The sequence below is a fragment of the Podarcis cretensis genome, assembly GCF_951804945.1.
Source record: "Podarcis cretensis genome assembly, chromosome: 6".
In the NCBI taxonomy this organism is placed as follows: Eukaryota; Metazoa; Chordata; class Lepidosauria; order Squamata; family Lacertidae; genus Podarcis; species Podarcis cretensis.
In genome coordinates, this window is record NC_137175.1 from 5629341 (window position 1) to 5654407 (window position 25067).

At 46.0% G+C, this 25067-nt stretch overlaps 2 protein-coding genes across 2 annotated transcripts in view; one reads left to right on the plus strand and one right to left on the minus strand.

The window, feature by feature from the left end:
• Window positions 1-2505: 2505 nt before the first annotated feature.
• Window positions 2506-8465, plus strand: FNDC11 (fibronectin type III domain containing 11; the record flags this gene model as incomplete). The annotated part of the gene is given in 3 exon segments (XM_079982539.1): window positions 2506-2592; window positions 2594-2628; window positions 7451-8465. Coding segments are annotated over 3 exon segments (1074 nt in total). The 3' UTR covers window positions 8403-8465.
• Window positions 8466-12848: 4383 nt separating this feature from the next.
• HELZ2 (helicase with zinc finger 2) overlaps window positions 12849-25067 on the minus strand; it is a 37384-nt gene continuing 25165 nt past the window's right edge. Inside the window, exons 14-19 of the mRNA XM_079978691.1 lie at window positions 23493-23688; window positions 22417-22551; window positions 19990-20211; window positions 18575-18731; window positions 17230-17397; window positions 12849-16626 (exon numbers count right to left, since the gene is read on the minus strand). Of these exons, the coding sequence (XP_079834817.1) occupies window positions 16502-16626; window positions 17230-17397; window positions 18575-18731; window positions 19990-20211; window positions 22417-22551; window positions 23493-23688 (1003 nt within the window). The 3' untranslated portion in view covers window positions 12849-16501. The remainder of the gene's footprint in view (window positions 16627-17229; window positions 17398-18574; window positions 18732-19989; window positions 20212-22416; window positions 22552-23492; window positions 23689-25067) is intronic.

Genomic DNA, 25067 nt, shown 5'->3' on the forward strand with positions numbered 1-25067 from the left:
CCATGATGATGATGATGATGATGATGATGATGATGATGGGCATGGTCAGGATTTTTTGGGGGGAAAGCTTTTCTTGGGAGGGTCAGAACCTCAGTTAAGGATTTTTATTTTTTTACTGATTTTCATTTATTGGGTGGGGCACCTGTCCCCCCCTTGACTAATCCCATGATGATGATGGTGGTGAGGGTTTTTCTTGCAGGAGCAGAACCTCACTCAGTTAAGGATTTTTATTAATTGTTATTGGTTTTTATTGAGTGCTCCCCCCCCCACACACACACACCGCTTGGCTAATCCCATGATGATGATAGTCAGGATTTGGTGGGGGGCAGGCTTTTGTTAGGAGGGGTAAAATCTCAGTTAAGGATTTTTATTATTTTTTACTGGTTTTAATTGATGGAGGGCAGCTGCCCACCCCCCGGCTGATCCCATGATATTGATGAGGACAACAACAACAACTGAATTTTTCAGTGATGATGATGATAACTGAGTTTTCCAGTGAGTCGTAAGTCAAGCGACCTGCATAATAACAACAACAACAACAACAACAACAACAACAACAACAACAACAACTGAGTTTTCCAGTGAGGCACAAGTCAAGCGACCTGCATAATAATAATAATAATAATAATAATAACAACAACAACAACAACAGTTTTCTAGTGAGGCACAAGTCAAGCGACCTGCATAATAATAATAATAATAACAATAACTGAGTTTTCCAGTGAGGCACAAGTCAAGCGACCTGCATAATAATAATAATAATAATAATAATAATAATAACAACAACAACAACAACAACAGAGTTTTCTAGTGAGGCACAAGTCAAGCGACCTGCATAATAATAATAATAATAATAACTGAGTTTTCCAGTGAGTCGTAAGTCAAGCGACCTGCATAATAATAATAATAATAATAATAATAATAACAACAACAACAACAACAACTGAGTTTTCCAGTGAGGCACAAGTCAAGCGACCTGCATCATAATAATAATAATAATAATAATAATAATAACAACAACAACAACAACAACAACAACAACAACAGAGTTTTCTAGTGAGGCACAAGTCAAGCGACCTGCATAATAATAATAATAATAATAACTGAATTTTCTAGTGAGGCACAAGTCAAGCGACCTGCATAATAATAATAATAATAATAATAACTGAGTTTTCCAGTGAGGCACAAGTCAAGCGACCTGCATAATAATAATAATAACAACAACAACAACTGAGTTTTCCAGTGGGTCGCAAGTCAAGCAACCTGCACAACAACAACAACAACGTTGATCTATAAGGTGCTACAGGACAGCATCACATCATGGAAAGCACCACAGTGAGCTGCATGCTGCTTCAGTGTATCTGAAGAAGTGTGCATGCACACAAAAGCTTATACCAGAACAAACATAGCTGGTCTGTAAGGTGCTACTGGACAATTTTTAATTCTTTTTATTTTTAATAATGTTAATAATAATAATAAGAGTTTTCCAGTGAGTCGCAAGCCAAGCGACCTGCATAATAATAATAATAATAATAACTGATTTTCCAGTGAGTCGCAAGCCAAGCGACCTGCATAATAATAATAATAACTGATTTTCCAGTGAGTTGCAAGTCAAGCGACCTGCATAATAATAATAATAATAATAATAACTGATTTTCTAGTGAGTCACAAGTCAAGCGACCTGCATAATAATAATAATAATAACTGATTTTCCAGTGAGTCGCAAGTCAAGCGACCTGCATAATAATAATAATAATAATAACAACTGATTTTCCAGTGAGTTGCAAGTCAAGCGACCTGCATAATAATAATAATAATAATAACTGATTTTCCAGTGAGTCGCAAGTCAAGCGACCTGCATAATAATAATAATAATAATAATAACTGATTTTCCAGTGAGTCGCAAGTCAAGCGACCCGCATAATCATAATAATAATAATAACTGATTTTCCAGTGAGTCGCAAGTCAAGCGACCTGCATAATAATAATAATAATAACTGATTTTCCAGTGAGTCGCAAGTCAAGCGACCCGCATAATAATAATAATAATAATAACTGATTTTCCAGTGAGTCGCAAGTCAAGCGACCCGCATAATAATAATAATAATAACTGATTTTCCAGTGAGTTGCAAGTCAAGCGACCCGCATAATCATAATAATAATAATAACTGATTTTCCAGTGAGTCGCAAGTCAAGGGACCTGCATAATAATAATAATAATAATAATAATAATAATAATAATAACAACAACAACTGAGTTTTCCAGTGAGTCGCAAGTCAAGGGACCTGCATAATAATAATAATAATAATAATAATAATAATAACAACAACTGAGTTTTCCAGTGAGTTGCAAGTCAAGGGCGCTGCAACGACACAGACTGAGGGACCCCTTCCTCATCTCGCCCCCTCTGAAGCCCCCCGCCGGCCCCGGGTTCAAGCGCGGGCCTCCCTCCTGGGCGCGGCCTCGCGAGGCCTGCGGGCTCCAGAACGCGGCCGCGCGGAACAATGGGTTGCCATGGCGACGGGCGAGGCCTGCGCGCAGCCCCGAGCCTGGCTCCGGCCCCGGGCCCGGCAGATGGGGGGTGTCGGGTGAGCGGCTGCCCCGGGAGCAACCATGCTAAGCCACAGGTAAGGCTCCCGGGGGGGGAGGGACCCGGAGGGGGGGCTGCATAGGTGGAAGGGAGGGGAAAGGGGCGCCTCCCCCCCCCACCCTCATCCCTGGGGCATTGGCCATAGGGGAGGTTGCTCCGTGGCTTCCCCAACGTGGGTCTCCAGCTGTGGTTTTGGCCTACGACTCCCATCATCCCTAGCTAGCAGGACCAGTGGTCAGGGACTATGGGAATTGTAGTCCCAAAACAACAGCTGGAGACCCAGGTTTGGGAAACACTGCTTTATGGGGGTGGGTGGGAGCCTTTGCAGGTGTCCCACCTCAAAAAATTATTATTATTATTATTATTATTATTATTATTATCATATTATTATTATTATTATCATCATCATATTATTATTATCATATTATCACATCATCATCATCATTATATTATTATTATCATTATATTATTATTATTATTATTATTATAATCATCATCATATTATTATTATTATTATCATCATATTATTATTATCATATTATATCATCATCATCATTATTATATTATTATTATCATTATATTATTATTATTATTATTATCATCATTATATTATTATTATTATCATTATATTATTATTATTATTATCATATTATTATTATTATTATCATCATCATCATCATCATATTATTATCATCATATTATTATTATCATCATATTATCACATCATCATCATTATTATATTATTATTATCATATTATTATTATTATTATTATCATCATCATCATTATATTATTATTATTATTATCATCATTATATTATTATTATTATTATTATCATATTATTATTATTATTATTATTATTATCATTATCATCATCATCATCATCATATTATTATTATTATTATTATTATTATTATTATTATTATTAATACCCGCGCCCATCCGGCTGGGTTTCCCCAGCCACTCTAGGTGGCTTGCATTACAGCAAAATATTAAAATACAATAATTCAGCAGATATTAAAAGCTTCCCTAAACACGGCTCCGGGCGACAGAAGTGGAAGTAAGGCCGCCTTTTGCAGAAAGGAACTCACCTGTCTCACAGGTAGGGAAGGAGTCAGCTGAGGGAGAATATCTCTTGCCACCTCCACCCAAATCCATCGAGGGGTTCAGGGGGTGCAAAGTGAGGTACCCACTGAGCCGAAAGCACAGCGGGGCTACAGAAAATGAGGATGAGCCCCAGGCTGAAATGTTTTGTTCGTTTAATTTCATAAATTGATATGCCGCTTGGTTGTACTGGAGGGGCAGACGGCGGACCTCAAAGCGGTTTGTTAAGAAAGAGGAAGCTTCTTTTTTTTTTTTTAATCACCCACACAAAAATTGCAAGCATAATTTAAAATGTACCAAAAGGTTAAAGCCACAAATGGCACGGACTAAAACAAATTAAAACTCATGCATGGAATGGTAGATAGAGCTGGAAGAGGAATCCCAGGGTCCTTTAGTACAACATTGCAGGAACTGTAATTACCGTATTTTTTGCTCTATAAGACTCACTTTTTCCCTCCTAAAAAGTAAGGGGAAATGTGTGTGCGTCTTATGGAGCGAATGCAGGCTGCGCCGCTATCCCAGAAGCCAGAACAGCAAGAGGGATTGCTGCTTTCACTGCGCAACGATCCCTCTTGCTGTTCTGGCTTCTGAGATTCAGAATATTTTTTTTTCTTGTTTTCCTCCTCCAAAATCTAGGTGCGTCTTGTGATCTGGTGCGTCTTATAGAGCGAAAAATGCGGTAAATCATGCATGACACCTGGGCAGGCTTGTCTAAATGAGAAGGCCTTCAGCCCATGCCAAAAATATATATTGAAGGTGACTGCCTATTATCAATAGGCAGGGAGTTCCAAAGTGTCCATGCTGCCACGCTAACAATACCACACACCAATATACGGGTAAAAGGAGGGAGGCTCAGGTCCTAGGAGCTGGTTCATGCAGTCATTTTGCCCGCTGTACTCATACAAACACCTTGCATCCATTCTTAATGGGGAAATGTGCCGTGTGAACAAGGTGTGCAGCAGACAGCGGCAGCGAGTACACCTTGGGTATGATTTTCACATTTCACAGTTTTGCCAAGGTTTGGCTGCCGGGCAACCAGCTGTCCAGTTGTGCTTTTGCACACTACAGTACTTTCTCCCCCTATGGCTGTGGTTTTGATGCACAGAGGAGCCAGGCTGAGAAAGTTCAAGGGTAAAAAAAAAAAGACTGCAGGCAGGCCCTGGGCGCTCTCTGGTTAAATGGCCATTGATAAACCAGCAGGTTCCAGTCTGGTTGTTGCAACAGATCACAAGCTGAAGTGTTTGTGAGCATCTTTAATTGGCCTCCTCCCCTTGCCCTGAAGGTTGAGGAATGAGAATATGGGACATCCTGGGGGATGAGAAGAAGGGGTTCATAGAAGTCCAAGGAACAGGAAGGTTCATGGTTAAGTCAGCTTTCAAGTTCTTAGGATTTTAAAGGCTCAGGATATAGCCAAAGGCAAATACAGCATTGAAATTAAAGTTATTTTGGGGGACCCTCAAGCTGCCTACTATATGTCCCCTTGGCTTTCGCAGCTCTTTATTAGTGCTGTATAGTTGGCACTGGACACATTTAGCCTTAATTTATCTCTTAAGGCAGATGATATTTTAAGTAGGTTTTGGGATCCTTAGCTAAGGAGCTGAGCTATTTACCATTCGAGTTTTACTGAATGGTGGTAGTCATTGCATATGCCATCTTACAAAAAAAAATTACTGCCTTTGATTTTATTTTTTTAAAGGAAATACAGTATGTCTCTAGAGATCATGGCTGTGGAGATGAGTAAAAAGCTGAAAATAGTGAGAATTGAGAAGGCCTGAAAGAAAGTCACAGAGTGCCCATGCAGATGATCCTTGTTGATCTCCCTAGGCTAGCTGTTCTCTACATACCCAGACTTCATCATCTTGTTTATTTATATGCCACTTTCCTGCACAATTGTGCCCAAAGTGGCTTACAAAATATCAAATGAACAATAGCAATTCAAATACATGAATAAGTTAATGCAAAAGAAAACCCCACATGCAGCGTTCCATAAAACAATCTAAATAACTTAACCTAATTTATTTGCACAGTTTAGCCTTTAAGAGAGAGCACTTTCCACAGGCCCAGGTAAACAGCTGCCACAGAACGCCTCTAGCTTCAAGGACATGGTACATCTTTGCATGATATGCTCATATTATTGGAAAACCTGCAGAGTGTTTCATTCAGGGTCATGACATCTGTCAGGCTTGCAGAAAACTACTAGTGCCTGTGTTTCAACTGAGCTAAGTGCTTAAGTGTGTGTGCCCCTAGCACTGCCAAGAGAAGGAAACATGCTGTCACAAGAAGGTACATTAGAAACATCTTGCAGCCATTCAGGGATGTCTCATGGCAGGGCTCCCTGTCCTTACGCACGCTTCAGATTTTCTGAGAGTTCTGCTGTACAACAAAAACACGAGTCCATCCACCATTTTCAGGCTTTGGGTCACACTGACATATGCCCACTCCCAAGCACCTATGTGTTTGCCTTGATATTGCACTCCCTGACAGGCACTCAGAAAGGCCAACATAAGTGGATTCCGCCCCCGCCCCGAAAATGGAATAATATAAAGAGGAGATGTCATAAGCATAACCCCTGCTTGGTAAAGGTAAAAGGACCCCTGACTATTAGGTCCAGTCGTGACCGACTCTGGGGTTGCGGCGCTCATCTTGCTTTATTGGCCGAGAGAGCCAGTGTACAGCGTCCGGGTCGTGTGGCCAGCATGATTAAGCCGCTTCTGGCGAACCAGTGCAGCACACGGAAACGCCGTTTACCTTCCTGCCAGAGAGGTACCTATTTATCTACTTGCACTTTGACGTGCTTTCGAACTGCTAGGTTGGCAGGAGCAGGGACCGAGCAACGGGAGCTCACTCCGTCGTGGGGATTCGAACCGCCGACCTTCTGATCAGCAAGTCCTAGGCTCTGTGGTTTAACCCGCAGCGCCACCCGCATCCCAGCTTAGCCATACCTTTTAAATAAAGCAGAGTATAGCGCCACAAAAGTGTGCCAGGGAAATACCTTGTTCCAGGATGAGCAGCAGACATTATTGTAGCCTTGAAGGATTGTTGCATCTTGTCTTTCCTCCTGCTGCTTTCCACACATACACTATAAATGCACTAAGGGATTGTCTGATGGTGGTAAAGTAGCCTCCGGGAGGAATTAGCTTAGTTGCCTACTGGTCACTGCAGAGCTACATAGCCAGAAGGCCTCTAGCTCCCATTGGTGCAGATTCTCTGTTTCCTAAGCATGTCTGGCTGGACTATCGACTGGAAGTATGCATTGGCAGAACTGCTCAGATCCTAGAACAAGGCATGTGTGGCTTTCCATGTATATTGTTTTACTCTGGCTCCCATCAACCACAGCCAGGATGGCTCAGTGGTCAGAGATTATGGGAACGGCAGTCCAACAACCTGTGGACAGCCACAGGCTCCCTATCCCTGCCCTAGGCGTATAGACTAAGCAAGAGCCCTGGAAAGGAGAGCAGCAGCCAGCCAAGGAACCCAGAGGCGTCTAGGAAAGTAGGGTTCCCATAGGGAGTGATCCAGATGAATAAAAAGGTCAGTGGGAGGAGTTTGAGAGGCAGAGGGAAACCAGGAGAGGAATGGCAAAGGGTCCAGGAGCTTCAGAACAGAGGAAGACCCTTATCACATTTGTAACTGGACAAACTTTGGGTTACAAGCCTCTGAGAACCAAAATTAAGAGGGGTTCAGAAGCCACCGCGATGGCAGTCTTTCAGCTGACCTGCTCTTCCTTTGTGTGCCTGTTTTGTTCTTGTGTTCCAGCCCAGGCATGATGAACATTGGAACTATTGATGTCTATTTGAACAAGTTAGGGGCCAACCTCCAGACGGTGGTGTACAGCGAAGAGGAGCAGGAGAATGAAGCCTGGAGGATGTACATGGAGAGGAAGAATGTCGTGCTGGAGTTCCTGCACTCAGACCTCAGCCTCCACCTGCTCAAGCGCCATCACAAGAGGATTGAGCTTCTGAAAAAGTGCTCCTACTACATTGAAATCCTGCCTAAGCACTTGGCACTGGGAGATCAGAACCACCTGATGCTCCCCACCACCATGTTCCAACTGATAGACCCCTGGAGGTTCCAGAGGATGAAGAAAGTGGGGACCATCCAAACCAAAATCCAGCTGCTGCTCCTGTCTGACCTGTTGGAAGAGCTGGAGAAAGGTCGGGAGGAGCTGGTCCACTTCCTGGAGACCTACGACATGATGACTTTCCTCTCCAGATGGGACGCTGTCAAACCAAGGCTGTCGAGTCTCTCTGAGCAGATGGATTATTTCCTTGCTATGCTGGTACCTGGGAGGTTGTACGTCAAGCACCGCCTGGTATCGGACGTCGGGATTACCAAGATCCCTCACATCAGGCTTGTCCTGAGCACAAAGATGCCCGTGATGTTTGACCGGAGGGAGTCGGTGGCTCACGCGGACTGGGTGAGTCTCAAGTGGTTTGTTACCAGCCAGCAGCCGCAGCTCGAACAGTACGAACTCAGCTTTAAGCTGCTGGAGCCCAGAACTCCCCAAGAGCGAGTCCACTGCGGAATCATGCCGGTCACGTCGCACACCTGCGAAATCCACAACCTGTTGCCCGACCGTTTGTACAGGTTCACTGTCAAAAGGGCAGAGACTTACACACTTGTCTATGAACAGTGGCACGATTCCATCCTGCTTAAGACAAAACCGTACCTTGAGGAAGAAATGGAGACTTCTATGTCTGAACCCTGACTTTCCCATCATAGCAATTCACAAGGAATGTAAAATAAGTCAAATTAAAAACTTATTTTTAAAGGTTTTGCATCAAACCACCAGCTTTTTCTGGTCATGGGTGGAAATTTGGCAAGCCTTCAGCTGCCAAAACAGTAGTCTGTAGACCACTGAGGTGCCCACAGCAGTGGGGGAGAATGTCACCCAGTCCAGATTTACCGCCAGACCCACATCCAAACACCAGCCACCCACAGGCAAGAAAGGAGTCACTAACAGTGCGCCTATGAAGGTAATTTTTGGTAATCTCATGGTGCTGACTGGTGATTCTTAAGGTTTTAAGGGGGACAGAGAGAAATGAAATGAACTTCTGACATTTCCCCAAAACTTTCAAAACTTTACTTTCAGTTTAGGTCCAGATATCATCCTCATTTCTATTAGGAACTGGCAAAGATGTAATTGGCAAAAACAAGCTTCACGGTGCATTTCTAACATTTCCTTCTGGACTTCCTGAAATTGTACCAATTCACTTTTTTCTTTTTTTTACTAGAACATGTAGATAGCAGGGAAGACCTGGTTTTGGCTTCTCCAGTTGGATGGTTGGCCAAGGAAATGCTATCCAAAGGGCTTTCAAGTTAGGGTCCTATAGATTGGGTTGGGGGGAAAGAGTTGATAGTAGCCCTGGTGGATTTCACTTGTGGGCCATATGAAGACATGCAGCTCTTGGTCACATAAAGAGATATTCTTGGTCTCACCTAGTGTAAACGGAACTCAGCAAAAGCCAGTGTCTTTTGTTCTGCGAACCCACCACTGCCCCCAAGATACAGCAGTGGTCTTTAAGGTGGCTACTAGTGGTTAGTTTGATGCTCAGAGGCAAAAAGCCACTGAAACGACAGATGAGGAGGCTTATTGTTTTCACAACCCATTCTGAGACTTTCCACAGACATCTCAGTTCTTGGCAACCATGACATTTTTTAGCCATGAGGGTATTTGATTGTTTTCAATTTATTTTAAAAATATTTTGTTTGGTGACACCTTGGGCTCCTTTGGGCAAAAGGGCTGAATAAAAATCCAAACAAATCAATAATCTAGTTTGCCATAGTGAGAAACGGACTTGATCTAAACCATCAAGGCTCATCTTGGGCCACTGCAAGCCTCCTTTAAACTAGCGGCCCAGTGTTTCTCAGAGAGATGCTGGAACTCAAACTGATAGCCTGGCTTGCCTCAGGGCCACTGCTCTTTTCTCCCAGGCATGGGGAACATCCTCCTGACATGCTGTAATGCAGGGATGGGAGAGCTGTGGACCCTCTGATGTTATTGGAGTCCAGCTCATCACACCAGCCGACATTGCTTATGGTCTGATGATGGCAGCGACATCTGCCTTTTCCTTGCTGTCCAGGAAACATGATGATGGCTTGTGTTCCCTCTGTCAGCCATATTTAGACACGTGGTTCTGTTTATTCTGCCTTCTCTTGGGTCTCCTCCAAAATTCGCGCCAGCTTTATATGCAACTATAATTTGGAGCCTGGACAGCTCAGTTGGTTAAAGTATTGTGCTGATAATGCTAAGGATGAAGGTTCGCTTCCCGTATGGGACAGCTGCATATTCCTGCATCATGGGGTTGGACTGATGATCCTTCCAACTGCAGTTCTATGATTGTTGGGTCCTTCCACCCACTGTGGAGTGTCAGGCGTTTCTTTTATTTCTGAGCTTCTCTAGGCTCCAGACTGCAGCAAAAGAGGAAAGTTTTACTTGAAACACCTCTCTCTTTCACTGGCTTCCTACAAATCACTCTTGTTGTTGTTACTACCCCGAAGAGCAGGCAGGTCACTAGTTCTAAATAAAAGGTAAAGGTAAAGGTACCCCTGCCCGTACGGGCCAGTCTTGACAGACTCTGGGGTTGTGCGCCCATCTCACTTAAGAGGCCAGGGGCCAGCGCTGTCCGGAGACACTTCCGGGTCACGTGGCCAGCGTGACATCGCTGCTCTGGCCAGAGCCAGAGCCAGAGCCGCACACGGAAACGCCGTTTACCTTCCCGCTGGTAAGCGGTCCCTATTTATCTACTTGCACCCGGAGGTGCTTTCGAACTGCTAGGTTGGCAGGCGCTGGGACCGAGCAGCGGGAGCGCACCCCGCCACAGGGATTCGAACCGCCGACCTTTCGATCGGCAAGCCCTAGGCGCTGAGGCTTTAACCCACAGCGCCACCTGCGTCCCTTGCACCACCTGCGTTATAAATACTGAGAGCCAAATTCTTAATACAGATCTGGTTATATCTCCAGTCCCCAAAAGCCTCCATGGGGCTACAGGGGTTAAGTAATTCCGTTCCAACTAAACACCAGGAAGAACTTGCTGGCAGTAAGAGCTGTTTGACACCCCCCACGAAACCCACACCGTGTTTCTATTGTTCATGATTTTGCTGTCAAATCACTTGGCAATGTTTCATGGGAAGGTAAATGAATAAGAAAGAGCTGTTTCACAGTGGAATGGACTCCCTCAGGAGGTGGACGACTGTCTCCTTCACTGGAGGTTTTTAAGCAGAGGTTGGATGGCTGGCTGTCATGGATGCTTTAGCTGAGATTCCTGCAATGCGGGGGGGGGGGGTCCCTTACAACTGTAGGATAGGATTATTATTATTATTATTATTATTATTATTATTATTATTATAAAAATTATTTATACCCTGCCCTCCCTGGCCAGAGCCAGGCTCAGGGTGGCTAACACCAGTAAAATTACAGTAAAAACTTAATGGGGGGGGACCCCAATTTAAAATACAGGTTAAAATGCAATTTAAAATGCAGCCTCATTTTAAAAGTAGCCCATAGATCAAAACCATAAGGGGAGGGAAAATGTAAGCGTCAGACTGAGTCCAAACCAAAGGCCAGGCAGAACAGCTCTGTCTTGCATGCCCTGTGGAAAGATGTCAAGTCTCTTGTGACAGAGCGTTCCACCAAGTCGGGGCCAGTACTGAAAAGGCCCTGGCCTTAGTCGAGACCAAGCTAACCTCCTTGTGACCTGGGACCTCCAAAATGTTGTCATTTGTGGACCTTAAGGTCCTCCGCAGGGCATATCAGGAGAGACGGTCCCTCTAGAGACTAGAGGAGGGGGAGATCAGCCCTTTCACCCAGCATCATTTTGCCCCTGAAGATGCTCATAATTGTATGTGTAAATTTCCCCTAACTGGGCCAACAGCAGTTTGGGCGACAAGGGGATCACTGGGAATATGGTGGGAGGGATTCTCTCATCCTCCCCCAGGGCCATAGTCCCAGTCCACATGCCCCAGTCTAGCTGCTTTTTGCAAACATCCAGGGAGGGCAAAGCTATCATAAGGCTATGCCCTCCATCCATCCATTATGCTTCTGAATCACAAGTGGGCAAAGTGCATGCCCAGCTTGCAGGCTTCCCTCGGGCATCAGGTTGGTCACTGCGAGAACAAGATGCTGGACTAGATGCCCAATGGCCGGATCCAGCAGGCTCATGTTCTTGACATGTACAAGAGCTCCCAAAACCCAATCACAAATATCTATTGTATTGTGGGGCTCTTGTGTAGTTGTCTGTCGATGAACAAATAAGCCTGTGTGTGCTAAGGGCATAAATTCCGTAGCTTGGAGTTCTATAGTTTAACTATGAACTTTGTAAAGAAGTATTCTTTTATCCTGGTTCTTCCAACATTCAGTATCATTGGATGCCCATGAATTCTAATTTTACTTTCTCTGCTCCATGCATGATTTTATAGACTAGTGTCACGTTCTCTCTTACTTGCCTTTTCTCTAAACTAAAAAATTTCCCCAAAAGCTGCAGTTTTTCCTCATAAGGGAGTTGCTCCACCCCTTGGATTATTTTTGTTGCTGTTTTCTGAACCTTTTCCAACTGCAATACCCTTTGATGCTTTTGAATGTTGCTGGAGGAGACTCTTGAGAGTCCCATGGACTGCAAGAAGATCAAACCTCTCCATTCTGAAGGAAATCAGCCCTGAGTGCTCACTAAACAACAACAACAACAAATACCCTTTTAGAGGTGGGGCAACCATTAGCTTTCACCTTGTGGGGGTTTATTTAGTTGGGAGCATTTTTTAAAAAATGTGATCCCTCAAGTGAGGGGGCCATAACTCAGAGGTAGAGAGAACGCTCCTACCTTTGTATAAGGAAGGTCTCAGGTTCAGTCTCTCAGCTCTCCAGAGTTTGCTGGGAAGGACTCCTCTAAAACACCCCCCCAAAATAATTCATCACCCCAATCAGAATTCAGAAAAGTTTTATTTCGCATAATACAATCAGCATCATTTAAAATGTTAAGGTTCATATAAACATCACAGAAATATTTTAATCAGCCTGTAAATTGAAACAAAACAAAACAAAATAGTATAAGGAGCCATAATTTATAGACATTAAAGCTTCAAATCTATTAAACTTAATTTCAGGCCCTCAAAAAGGGTGCTTAAGAAATTGTAAATGCAAATCCAGTTTTTTTAAAAAAAAAAATTACAGTGCATCCTAAAAATGGAATCCAACAGATACAATCAAAACCAACAAGTAAAGATAGCAGTATATGTATAAAAACAGCGTGTAACTTGGTTCCTGTATTTCAGGGCGTTGGGCTAGTGACCCTTTGGGTCTCTTCCAACGCTTACAATCCTGATTCTATGGTTACGGCTCATCTGTCTTTCAGTCCATTTCACAGAAAAGCAACATTTCATGCGTTGGAAACTCATTCAGCTGGAAACTCATGAAATGCATGGGGGCTGTGCAAGAGCTAGGCCCCGCTCAGTTCATTAGTGGGGCAGGGCTGAACCGTGCACTTCATTTGTGTTTAAACGACATTATTGCACTAAGTTTTTTGTTTTGTTTTCAAATTGCCTCTGCATTTATACTGATTGTCTTAAGTAGAAATGTATTGGGACGATACACGGCACAAACCTCTAAATACTTTAAAAAAATACTCAGTGTTGAACATTTTCTTGAAGCCACATACGTTGCAGCTATTTGAAGATAAAATTCTACTGACGAAAAGCAAGTGGATCACTTGCAGTCGCTGAATGCTGAGGCTAGGACGCAGCCAATTACTGCAGCGTTCGCTCCTCATGATAGACTCCAGGAGGAGGTTCTCCTTCGCGAGCCCCACTGAAATGAATCAGACTTGGAATCACAGAAATGTGGAGTTGGAAGGGACCCTGATGGTCATCTAGTCCAACCCGCTGCAATGCGGACCTGTGCACAGGTCCACTTGCATACATCCCATTCATTTCAGCAAGTATGTGTAGTAGAAGAGCCCAGGGGTTTGCGCCTAGCAGTACCTCTCCAACAATCACCAAACACAGCCACGTAGAACTGTAAAAGGTCCCGACTACAGACTTCCAGCAGGGGAACAAAGATTTTACCTTGTATTTCCTTGCTATAACCTAGCTTGTGCCCTCTGGAGAAATATATTGGTCAGATAGGGGAAAGCGGGAGTCAACAGCTTGCTAACCTAGCAGAAGGGTGAGGGAAAGGTGAGGCAATTGTGGTTCGGGAAGGAGCAACAGTGCAGGTTGCAGATTTCTGCCAGGTATGCAGCAGCTACTGTATAAGGCACAAAGTTGGAAGTGGAAGAAAGGAACAGAGTTGGCCAGGAGCAGAGTAGCTAATGTAGAATGGGCAGAAAGAACACAACCTGGTGTCTCCCATAAGAACAGCCCTGCTGGATCAGGCCAATGGCCGATTTAGTCCAGTATCCTGTTCTCACAGTGGTCAAACAGATACCTTTGGGAAATCCAGAAGCAGGATTCGAAAACAAGAGCCCTCTCCTTTCCTGTGGGTTACAGCAACCAATCTTACTGCCTTCCCAAGAACTCCACCTTTGGGGCCGCAACTCTCATTGGCCATGTTGGCCAGAGTTGCCAAAGCACAAGATTGTGGAAGGGAGACAGGATGTGGGCGGGGAAGATATCAAGTCAGGGCACAGAGGTGGGAGAGCTTAAAATGAAAATGTAAACAGCCATATGCCTAGTCACCTGTGGCGAGTAAGGATCGCCCTCTGGGTAGACTGCAATGGAAGCTTTATTATTCTATGTAATAAAATGTGGAGCTTATTTTCTTTTTATGCCACTTGCTACCCATGTAGTAAGCATGAAGGCTAGTGAAAATGGGCTGGCAGCTTTAATTTCCAAGGCTGGCTTAAAAGCTTCCATCACCGTTGCACAAAGAAAGGGCGAGTGAGTGCCAGGATATGATTATGTCTGTATACTGACTTGCTCTTTCTTTATACATCCGCTGCTGTTATTATAAGATCAGCACTCCTGTCCAAAACTTCCTTCCCGTTCCAGAGCAAAGTGATTCACGAAGCTGCATTTGCACTAACAAAGTTCAAACATTCACATTTAAAACAGTCGAGGTAGAACTAAGGGGAAAAGAGGTCCCCCCCCTTTTTTTTATTGCTATTAAGACTCCTGACAATAAGTAAACATTTCTAGAGGGGAAACCCTCATGCTAAGAGAAAGGGGATTCCAAAGGTTTGCACAATAATTAGGTTTGCTGCTTGCAGAATTCTAAGACCCTCATCCCACCACACCTGCTGTTAAAAAGCAGCCCCATATATACATCACGACAATATAAAGACAGTGGAGAGGTGCCGGAACAGAAAAACAGTCCCCACAACCCTCATTATTAAAGAAAAAGTAGTCTAGCTTCAGCAAATTACTACAAACACGGCTCAGTTCACCTCCATGGGTTTTGCAGAGCTGGATGAGGCCAGGCCAGAACAGCTGAGTCCAGCAAAAGCTGGCTGGCAACTCATTTTGAGAATCAAGGTCCCTGTGCATCAAGCCTCATGCAGACTTTCTGTTTTAAGGCAGGCACTTAATGGAATGATAAAAGGTAAGCCTTATCTCCTCTCTGGTGCAGTGCACACAACTCGTGTGGAAACAGTGCAATGCACACGGATCTGCTGAACTAGGTTCTCAAAGCCATGCGATATTGGGAGACGGTACCCAGCAAAGCTGGGCAGCTACATTCAGTTATCCTTGCCTGACCAGGCACTGGATTGGAAACAACATCATCAAGGCCCATACAGAGATCGTGGGCGGTGTCTATGTGTCGAGAAAAAGCTACTTTGCAACACCTGGTCATTCTTGGCTCGCCAGGTTATTTTCTGGAGACTTGCACTGCATGTCCAGAACTGCTGATGGATCGAAAAGCACAAAGCGTCACAGGGTTTGCGGTTCTGCAGTAGGTGCAACTTTTAAAAAGCAAGCTACAAAAAGTATACATTATATTCTTGCCAGGAGGAAACACTTTTCAAGTAAAAAATTTAAAATGGCCACTTTAAAAACATTTGTACAAAAAAGTTCCCCAGGAGAGAGGCCACCTTGAGTAAGCGATTTGGGTTTAATGGCTGCGATGGCCTCATTATTAAAAAAACAAAAACTTAACTTGGGCTTGGTCCTCTGTATGTTGCGGTGTCTCTCTTCCCCAAATGCACTAAGCTGGTCTGCTCGTTTTGAGCAAGGAATTGGTGCGGCAATTGCAGCTTGGTTGGTGCAGTTTCCTTTGGCAGGATCCTGAACATTGCGTTTTGGATCTCCTTTTGGTTTTCTACAGCATCCATTTGGACCCCAAAGCAAAAAGCTAAGATGCACATCCCAAACTGTCCACAGAGCCACCCAACATTTTGCCCACCCCCATTCTAAGAGATTCTCTACACATATACACAAAATCAAAAGGAATGCATTCAGAAAACAGCACAGTGTGGCAAGTGGTGCCATCTAGAGAAGTCCAGCTTCTAAGACAGCACCACTCACGCAGTCCCCGTGTCCCTTGGTTTACGAGAAGGCAGCATGGCAGAGTCAGGCCCTCCCAGGCACATCACAAGCTCATGCTGCCTGAGCCATGCGGTGCTGTGCTGGCCACAGTCTAGTGCAATCACCAAAATAAAGTTGGAGGTCGTTTGTTGTGCTTTCTTCCTGGCTGAATGGCCTTGCATATCAGCACAGAGGCGTGTTCTTTACACAGTAGCTTCTGAGTAGCTATTCCCATGAGCTAGGCAGGCCGCTGGTTCTGCCTCCGGCCAGCAATTATCGTGTCTGTTAAAAAGGCGCCTGCGAAACAGGTGCCTTAAAAACGCAGAGGGGTTCTCCCCCAAAAGCCGTTGGTTCTCATCGGCGAATTGCCTGCACCTTCATGACCTGGATCTCAGTGGCATCCGTGAAGCATCTGCGGCTCCTGTAGTGTTCGAGGAGTCTACGCCACAAAGGGTTGCTCTCCAGGAGGTAACGGTTTCCTGTAAGCAAAGCCAGGGGGGGTTGGGGGAAAGAGAGAAGAGTTAAGCAACAATGAAAAGCAGTCCATCCCTCTCCTCGCAGCTTCCTTCTCTGAAGAAGGCATTTTTTCCAGCAAGAACGAGGCTCCACAGCAACGGACTTGCCCACCTCTCACTGTTTCCCTTAAGCCACGTACCTTTAATAATAATAACAATAAATTTTATTTATACCCCACCCTCCCCAGCCAAGGCCAGGCTTAGGGCGGCTAACAAACAATAATAAAAACAAGTTGAATGAATACAACTTAAAAACAAGATTAAAATACAACATTAAAAAGCAGCCTCATCAACAGGAGGAGAACGGAAAAAGAAAGAGGGGAAGGGAATCAAATTGACTCCAAGCCAAAGGCCAGGCGGAACAACTGTCTTACAGGCCCTGCTGAAAGAAATCAGATCCCGCAGGGTCCTGGTCTCATGAGACAGAGCGTTCCACCAGGCCAGAGCCAGTGTTGAAAAGGCCCTGGCTCTGGTTGAAGCTAATCTAACTTCCTTAGGGCCCAGGACCTCTAGGGTGTTGCTATTTATGGACCTTAAGGTCCTCCGTGGGGCATATAGGTCACCTACCTATAATGCAGAGGCCTTCCTGCGCCCGAGTGATGCAGACGTTGATCTGGTTCGGGTCGGTCACGAAACCCAGGTGTTTCTTCTGCCAGCTTTTGGTAGGCTTCCGGTCGACCTCGGAACGGGAGCAAGACCGCACGGTGGACACAAGGACATACTTCCATTCACTTCCTGGAGGCCAGAAATTGCAACACGGTTAGCCCTGCTCCACCCAGGAACCTTGTAGGAACACGAGAAGAAAAGCCCTCTCAAGATTCAGACCAAAGTGCCTTCTAGCCCAGCATCCTGGTCTTTCAGTGGCCAAGCAGGTGCACATTATGGGGAGTGCATATGAGTGCAACAGCATCCTCCTCACTTGTGGTTCACTTGGTATTCAGAGGAGAACGGATGTTAGGTTTCTGTTTGTGCCACTGTGCGATGCTTGGAGTCACAAGACTCTGTTTACATTCCAGAGATTCCAGACTGTTGGAAGTCTCACAGGAGATCATAGAATCATAGAGTTGGAAGAGACCACAAGGGCCATCGAGTCCAACCCCCTGCCAAGCAGGAAACACCATCAGAGCACTCCTGACATATGGTTGTCAAGCCTCTGCTTAAAGACCTCCAAAGAAGGAGACTCCACCACACTCCTTGGCAGCAAATTCCACTGTCAAACAGCTCTTACTGTCAGGAAGTTCGTCCTAATGTTTAGGTGGAATCTTCTTTCTTGTGTGGCCCAGTATACCTGAAGGAGCGTCTCCACCCCCATCGTTCTGCCCGGATGCTGAAGTCCAGCGCCGAGGGCCTTCTGGCGGTTCCCTCATTGCTAGAAGCAAAGCTACAGGGAACCAGGCAGAGGGCCTTCTCGGTAGTGGCGCCCGCCCTGTGGAACGCCCTCCCATCAGACGTCAAAGCGATAAATAACTACCTGACATTCAGAAGACATCTTAAGGCAGCCCTGTTCAGGGAAGCTTTTAATCTGTGATGTTTTAGTGTATTTTTGGTTTCTATGGAAGCCGCCCAGAGTGGCTGGGGAAACCCAGCCAGATGGGCGGGGTACAAATAATAAATTATTATTATTATTATTATTACTTGTGCGAAACCTGCAAGCAGAACCTAAGCACAAGAGCCCTCTCTCCCCTCCTGTGGCTTCCAGAAACTGGTATTAATAAGTATTGCTGCCTCCAACAGTCATCACGGCTAGTTGAATTTGTCTAATCCTCTTTGAAAGCCACCTAGGCTAGTGGCCATTGCTGCTTCCTGTGTCAGAGAGTTCCACAGTTAACTCTGCACTGCGTGAAGGCCACCAACGCCCGGCAGGTCATGCTGGCTAAAACGCTGCGCCCTGTGTCACACGGGTGGGACTTACCTTGGCTTTTCATGATGGTGCAAACGGTGACATCTCGCAGCCCTGCCTGGAGAAGAAGTTTCTTGATTTCGACCACCTGAGCATTGTAAGGAGTCAGGATGGCAATCTCGGCAGGTTTGGTGGTTCTGTCGAGTGTCAGCTGCTTTGCTATCCTCACCTGAAAGGCAGCGAAAAGACAGCATCTTTGTTTATTTCACCCACAGTAGCGTGACTCAGAAACAGAACCCAAGATGCACCGGGCAGATGGAGTCTCCAATTTAGGGCTGGCTCTCCAGATGATGTTGGGACTACAAAGCCCATCATCCCTGACTGCTGACTAGGGTTGATAGGCAATGCAAGTCCATCAACATCTGGTTGCCCCTGCAAAGCTATCCCAAAGCTCACTTTATTTTTATTCATTTATTTTGACAGCTTATATACTGGCTAATTGTAATACTCTCTAAGTGGTGTACAAGGAACTTGATGAAGATAAAAATGAGTCAAAACTGTAACAGTGGAGAGCCTGCTGCAACAACAAAAATCAAATCACGCAAAGAAATAAACTGTGATCTTAAAAATCTGGGTTCTAGCTGTAACTAGCTTTTTCTTTGCAGGCTGAAAAGGGTTTATGGTGGTATATACTTCTTTGGTTCTTCTATTTTAATATCTTATTTCTTGTGAGTCACAGAAATAGCATGTTACTAGACGACCTGTATAAATACAGTGGTACCTCGGTTTAAGAACAGCCCTGTTTACGAACGATTCGGTTTAAGAACTCCGCAAAACCAGAAGCAGTGTCCCAGTTTTCAAACTTTACCTTGGAATCTAAGAATGGAATCTGAACAGTGGAAGGGCACTGGTGGCGGGAGACCTCATTAGGGAAAGTGCGCCTCAGTTTAAGAATGGTTTCGGTTTAAGAACGGACTTCCGGAATGGATTAAGTTTGTAAACCAAGGTACCACGGTATTAATAACTGCTGGATGGCGGATAGATGCTGGCATTCAAAGGTGCAGTCAAACCGCTGGAGAATCACAGCGCCTGCTGTGGCTGTAGAGGAAGGTAACTTGTAACTGCCGCCTTCTGTGCTGTTTTTGCTGCAATTGGCAGCACCAAGGATACCTCCCTGGGGTGCAAGGTCCTAGGCTGTCCAGATAACAAGACCTCCCTTCTCAGCCTGGCTGATGGGGTCCAAAGGAAAGCAGAGCAAGACGTTTGGCACCAGCTTGGCTGCAGGAGTTGCTGGAAGGAGGCGGACAAGACGCCATCCAACCACCTTAGGGACTTCACTCCGGATCTGTGCAGGGTTTATTCCTTAGCCTTATCTTCTCCCGAAGATGTCCCATAAGGGAGGGTAGATTCCCCCCCCCGGGGTTTACTCTCAGTGCGTTCCTCACGAGGGGCAACTGAAGGGAGCCAAACCTTTACTCCTTACTCACCACTTGCTCCGCTTCTTCCAAGTTGGCCCGAGAGTTCTCATTGCCGTCCTCTGTGGAGACCACAAGACTCTTCTCTCTCCCCTCTATGTGGCCAAAGACGATGGCGCAGCAGCCGGCCCTGTCCTTGTGGAAGAGGGTGCTGTGGCCGCGGGCAGGGTTGGCACAGGTCTTTAGCCTCCTGTTGTAAAACTCCTCCGAGGGGAACTGGCAGATGTCCTGGTGCTGATGGGGTGAAAAAAGGGAGGCATTTGTTGTTACAGTGGTGCCCCGCAAGACGAACGCCTCGCAAGACGGAAAACCCGCTAGACGAAAGGGTTTTCCGTTTTGGAGGTGCTTCGCAAAACGAATTTCCTATGGGCTTGCTTCGCAAGACGAAAATGTCTTGCGAGTTCCTGCGGGTTTTTTTCCCTTTTCCCCCCCTTTTTCTAAGCCGCTAAGCCGCTGAACAGCTGATCCGCTAAGCCGCTTATCAGTATTGCGAGTTCCTGCGGGGTTTTTTTCCTCCCCCCCTTTTTCTAAGCCGCTAAGCCGCTTATCAGCTGATCCGCTAAGCCGCTTATCAGTATTGCGAGTTCCTGCGGGGTTTTTTTCCTCCCCCCCTTTTTCTAAGCCGCTAAGCCGCTTATCAGCTGATCCGCTAAGCCCCTAAGCCCTAATAGCGCTAAGCCGCTAAGCCGCTAATGGGCTTGCTTCGCAAGACGAAAAAACCGCAAGACGAAGAGACTTGCGGAACGGATTCTTTTCGTCTTGCGAGGCACCACTGTAGTAACAACAGCAGCAGCAAATTTATAAACCGCTTGTGTGCCAAAATGGCTTCTAAGCAGTTTACAAGTCTAAAAATCAGTTATAAAATATCCACATTGTAAAACAAGCATGTTGGGGGGGAAACAAACACACATAACCACCAGTACAGTTAAAGGAACAATTAAAAGTATTATGTGGGAAAATCCGGTGTAGATTTACCACAGGCCTGTATAAAGGCATCAGTACTTTTATTTCCAAGCTCTTTCCTGAGGATCCCAACATGGAACCTGCCCTTTCCACAATGCCGAGCATCTCTTAGCCATGACTGCTAAATGGAACTGCTATATATAGTGGCATTCTACCTCTGAATACCAAATGTTGGGGAGAGTGGTAGCAAAGGACTGCAATAATTCATTTACCGTATTCGCCCAAATATAAGCCGCACCCGCAAATAAGCCGCACCTTTAAAATTCAGCAGCTTGGGGGAGGTTTGGGAGTAGTGGGCAAGCTAGGTGCCATTGCCCCGCGCTCCCAGGCTGCTTCGGGGGGGGGGGCAGAGCCATATTGCTTTGCCAGCAGCATAAGGTTGAGAACATAAGCCGTACTTTAACTTTTCACAATCAGAATTTGGGGGGGGGGGAGTGTGGTGTGGAGGACTCCCTGATCCTGAATGGGGCAACTGTGCCCCTGAAGGATCAGGTGCGCAGCCTGGGAGTCATTTTGGACTCACAGCTGTCTATGGAGGCGCAACTCAATTCTGTGTCCAGGGCAGCTGTTTATCAGCTCCATCTGGTACGCGGGATAAGACGCTACCTGCCCACGGACTGTCTCGCCAGAGTGGTGCATGCTCTGGTTATCTCCCGCTTGGACTATTGCAATGGGCTCTATGTGGAGCTACCTTTGAAGGTGACCTGGAAACTACAACTAATCCAGAATGCGGCAGCTAGACTGGTGACTGGGAGCAGCCGCCGAGACCACATAGCACCAGTCTTGAAAGACCTACATTGGCTCCCAGTACGTTTCTGAGCACAATTCAAAGTGTTGGTGCTGACCTTTAAAGCCCTAAACAGCCTCGGCCCAGTATACCTGAAGGAGTGTCTCCACCCCCATCCTTCTGCCCAGACACTGAGGTCCAGCTCCGAGGGCCTTCTGGCGGTTCCCTCATTGCGAGAAGCAAAGCTACAGGGAACCAGGCAGAGGGCCTTCTTGGTAGTGGCGCCTGCCCTGTGGAACACCCTCCCATCAGATGTCAAAGAGAACAACAACTACCAGACATTCAGAAGACATATTCAGGGAAATTTTTAAATTATTATTATTATATTATTATATTCGGGCCAATGTGGTATTTACTGGTGTTCACCTGCCTCCCCCCCCCAAAAAAAAAAAATGTGCCCAGGGCAGCTATCAGCACTAAAACTCATGCAGAATAAAGAACCATATTGGAGATAATGTGAAAAACAGATTTAAAAAAAAAAAAAAACCCACACCAATGATCTAGCACAGTATCCCGCAATAAACCAGCACAAGGGGGACAGATCCAGCAGGAAACAAAAGGCAGAACAGGTGAACAAACTATTGTGTATCCTGCTGCAATTCCTCCTTTCCTCCAAAGAACTCAGGAGGCGGCACGCCATGTTTTGCCAGCCTCGCCTCAACTTCGCAACAAGCAGCTGTGTTCCTTACCATGCGGTACTGGATATCCAGCATCAAAGCCCAGTCTTTGTAGCGTTCAAAGAGCGATGTCTCCATCCCAAGGGTCTTGCAGAAGTCATTGTGGACCACGGGTCTCAGCTGCTTATGATCCCCCAGTAGGACCACCTAGAAGGAAATAATTGTGGTGATGACCGCAAAGCTGAGGAGGAGCAACCGGGTCAGCTGCAAAGCGGGCGAAACTTATTGGTGTGATGTGAATGGTTTTTGGACTAGGGGGGAGGTTGAGGTTTTGTTAGTGAGCCAGAGTATCGCTTTGTTTATTATTTGAGTGCTGCTAATGTTGTTCGTTACTATTTATATAGCTGCTATGGGGTCGTCCCCCCGCCATGGAGTTATGTGAAAATGGATTATATATAAATTCTATTAATAATAATAATAATAATAATTCCCTTCAACATGTCCCAGCACAAAACTGGCCCGTGCGAGTCACGTGAACCATTTCGGAGCCCCGTTCGCATCCTGAAGCGAACGCAACCCACGTCTGCATGTGTGCAGGTCACGATTCGCCACTTCTGCGCATGACGTCATTTTGACCCTCTGCGCATGCGCGAGCGGCGAAACCTAGAAGTAACATGTTCCTTTACTTCCGGGTCGCCATGGAGCGCAACCCGAAAATGTTCAACCTGAAAAAAATTCAACCTGAGGTATGACATGGATCCCTGTGGTCTGCAGACCACCAACTGAGGACCACTGTATTATATGATTCCCTCCCCGTCGTATTATGTATTGTGCCTTTTTATTTGCTGAAAGTCAGCTGGATACCTTTGGGTGACAAGTTTAATAAATTGAACAAATGAATGAGTAAATAAATTGGCGGTTGGCAGCGTGCCGCCCGTGCCCCCCCCCCCCAATTCTGCTGGACTCCAACTCCCAAGCAGCCTGGTCAGTAGTCAGTTGCAGGAGCTGCAGTCCAGCACCAATCTACAGGGGACGCTGGCAGCAACCTCATGAAATAAAACAGGAACCCGTCTGGGCGTTGAGGGATATCTAAATAAACGAGCCATCAGCATAACCACCATGGCTGTAATCGCAAGCGGCCGGCTCACCTTCTCCATCTTCTTGTAGCTCACCAGGGGGATGAGGGTCTCTGGCTCGGTGGACATGGCGCACTCGTCAATCAGCACCTGCTTCACCTGCAGGTGGTCGATCAGGGATGCGGCGGAGGCAGTGGTGCATGTGCACAGGATGACGTCGTGGCGCTGCAGCTCATGCGACCGGGCTTTGGTTAGCAACTGCTTATAACTGCAAGACCGCAATGGAGACAGCTCAGTACCTTGATGTCAGGGAACTGACATCAGAGCGAGAGGCGGAGGCAGGGCTCCAGAGCGATGCCAGAGAGGGGACCAGCAGGGGGGAAGGAATTCAGCGTAACACCAGTAGAGAAGAGAGGGAGATGGAGGAAGTGGAGACAGCTCTCCAAGACCCTTCACCAGAGACTAGTGGAGAGAGCGCTGACACGCCCCTGCCTTCCCTGTACTTGCGCAGACGAGTTCCGCGCAGGGAAAGTAGGAGGAGACTAGGCGTCAAACAGCTCTTATGCTGGAAGAGGTTCAAGAAACGCCCACTGACGGATTCTGCAAGTGACTGACCGGTCACGGAGTTTGAGCTGTCAGCCAAAGCATGGTTGGCCAGGCAATATAACTAAAACTGAAGGCAACTTACGCACAAGTAACCCCCTTACAACCATTACACTTGACATGACCCAAAACCTTACAGGGAGGCAGAAGCCTCTACATCCCCTTTAAATCCATTAATAAATGGTAATAGTAATACAATTCTGCACTCTGGCAGTCTAGCTTCCCCTACCCCAAAAACCTCTCATAACTGATTCCGCTCATTTTGACCATCTTGCCCAACTTTTTCTAGACTGGTGACTGGAAGTGGCTGCTGGGACCATATAAACACCGGTCCTGAAAGACCTGCATTGGCTCCCAGTACGTTTCCGAGGAGTGTTGGTGCTGACCTTTAAAGCCCTAAACAGCCTCGGCCCAGTATACCTGAAGGAGCATCTCCAGCCCCATCGTTCAGCCTGAGGTCCAGCTCCGAGGGCCTTCTGCTGGTTCCCTCACTGCGATAAGCGAAGATACAGGGAACCAGGCAGAGGGCCTTCTCGGTAGTGGCACCCGCCCTGTGGAACGCCCTCCCACCAGATGTCAAGGAAATAAACAACTATCCGACTTTCAGAAGACATCTGAAGTCAGCCCTGTTTAGGGAAGTTTTCAATGTTTGGTTTTATTCTATTTTTAGTGTTCTGATGGAAGCCGCCCAGAGTGGCTGGGGAAACCCAGCCAGATGGGTGGGTTATAAATAATAAATTTATTGTTATTGTTATTTTTCTGGCCAATGGGGCTTCAGCAGGCTTCACTCACACACTTTGAAGCCTATCTTCGTAAGGCTTAGAGACTTGAATTTAAAAAGGGGGAGGGGAGAGATCCAGAAAGTGGGAAAAGGGAAGCTGAGAATCTCAAGAGTAGGATTCTGCATCTAGACCCTGCTTTAGCTTTGCAAATGTGCTAGCAGTTTTATTGCTGCGCCACTAGGAGGGGAGCAAAGTCTGCACATTTTGTACTTTGGCATGTTTCTGCCAGATGGGAGCATAGGTACTGTTTGGAGAGCAGATT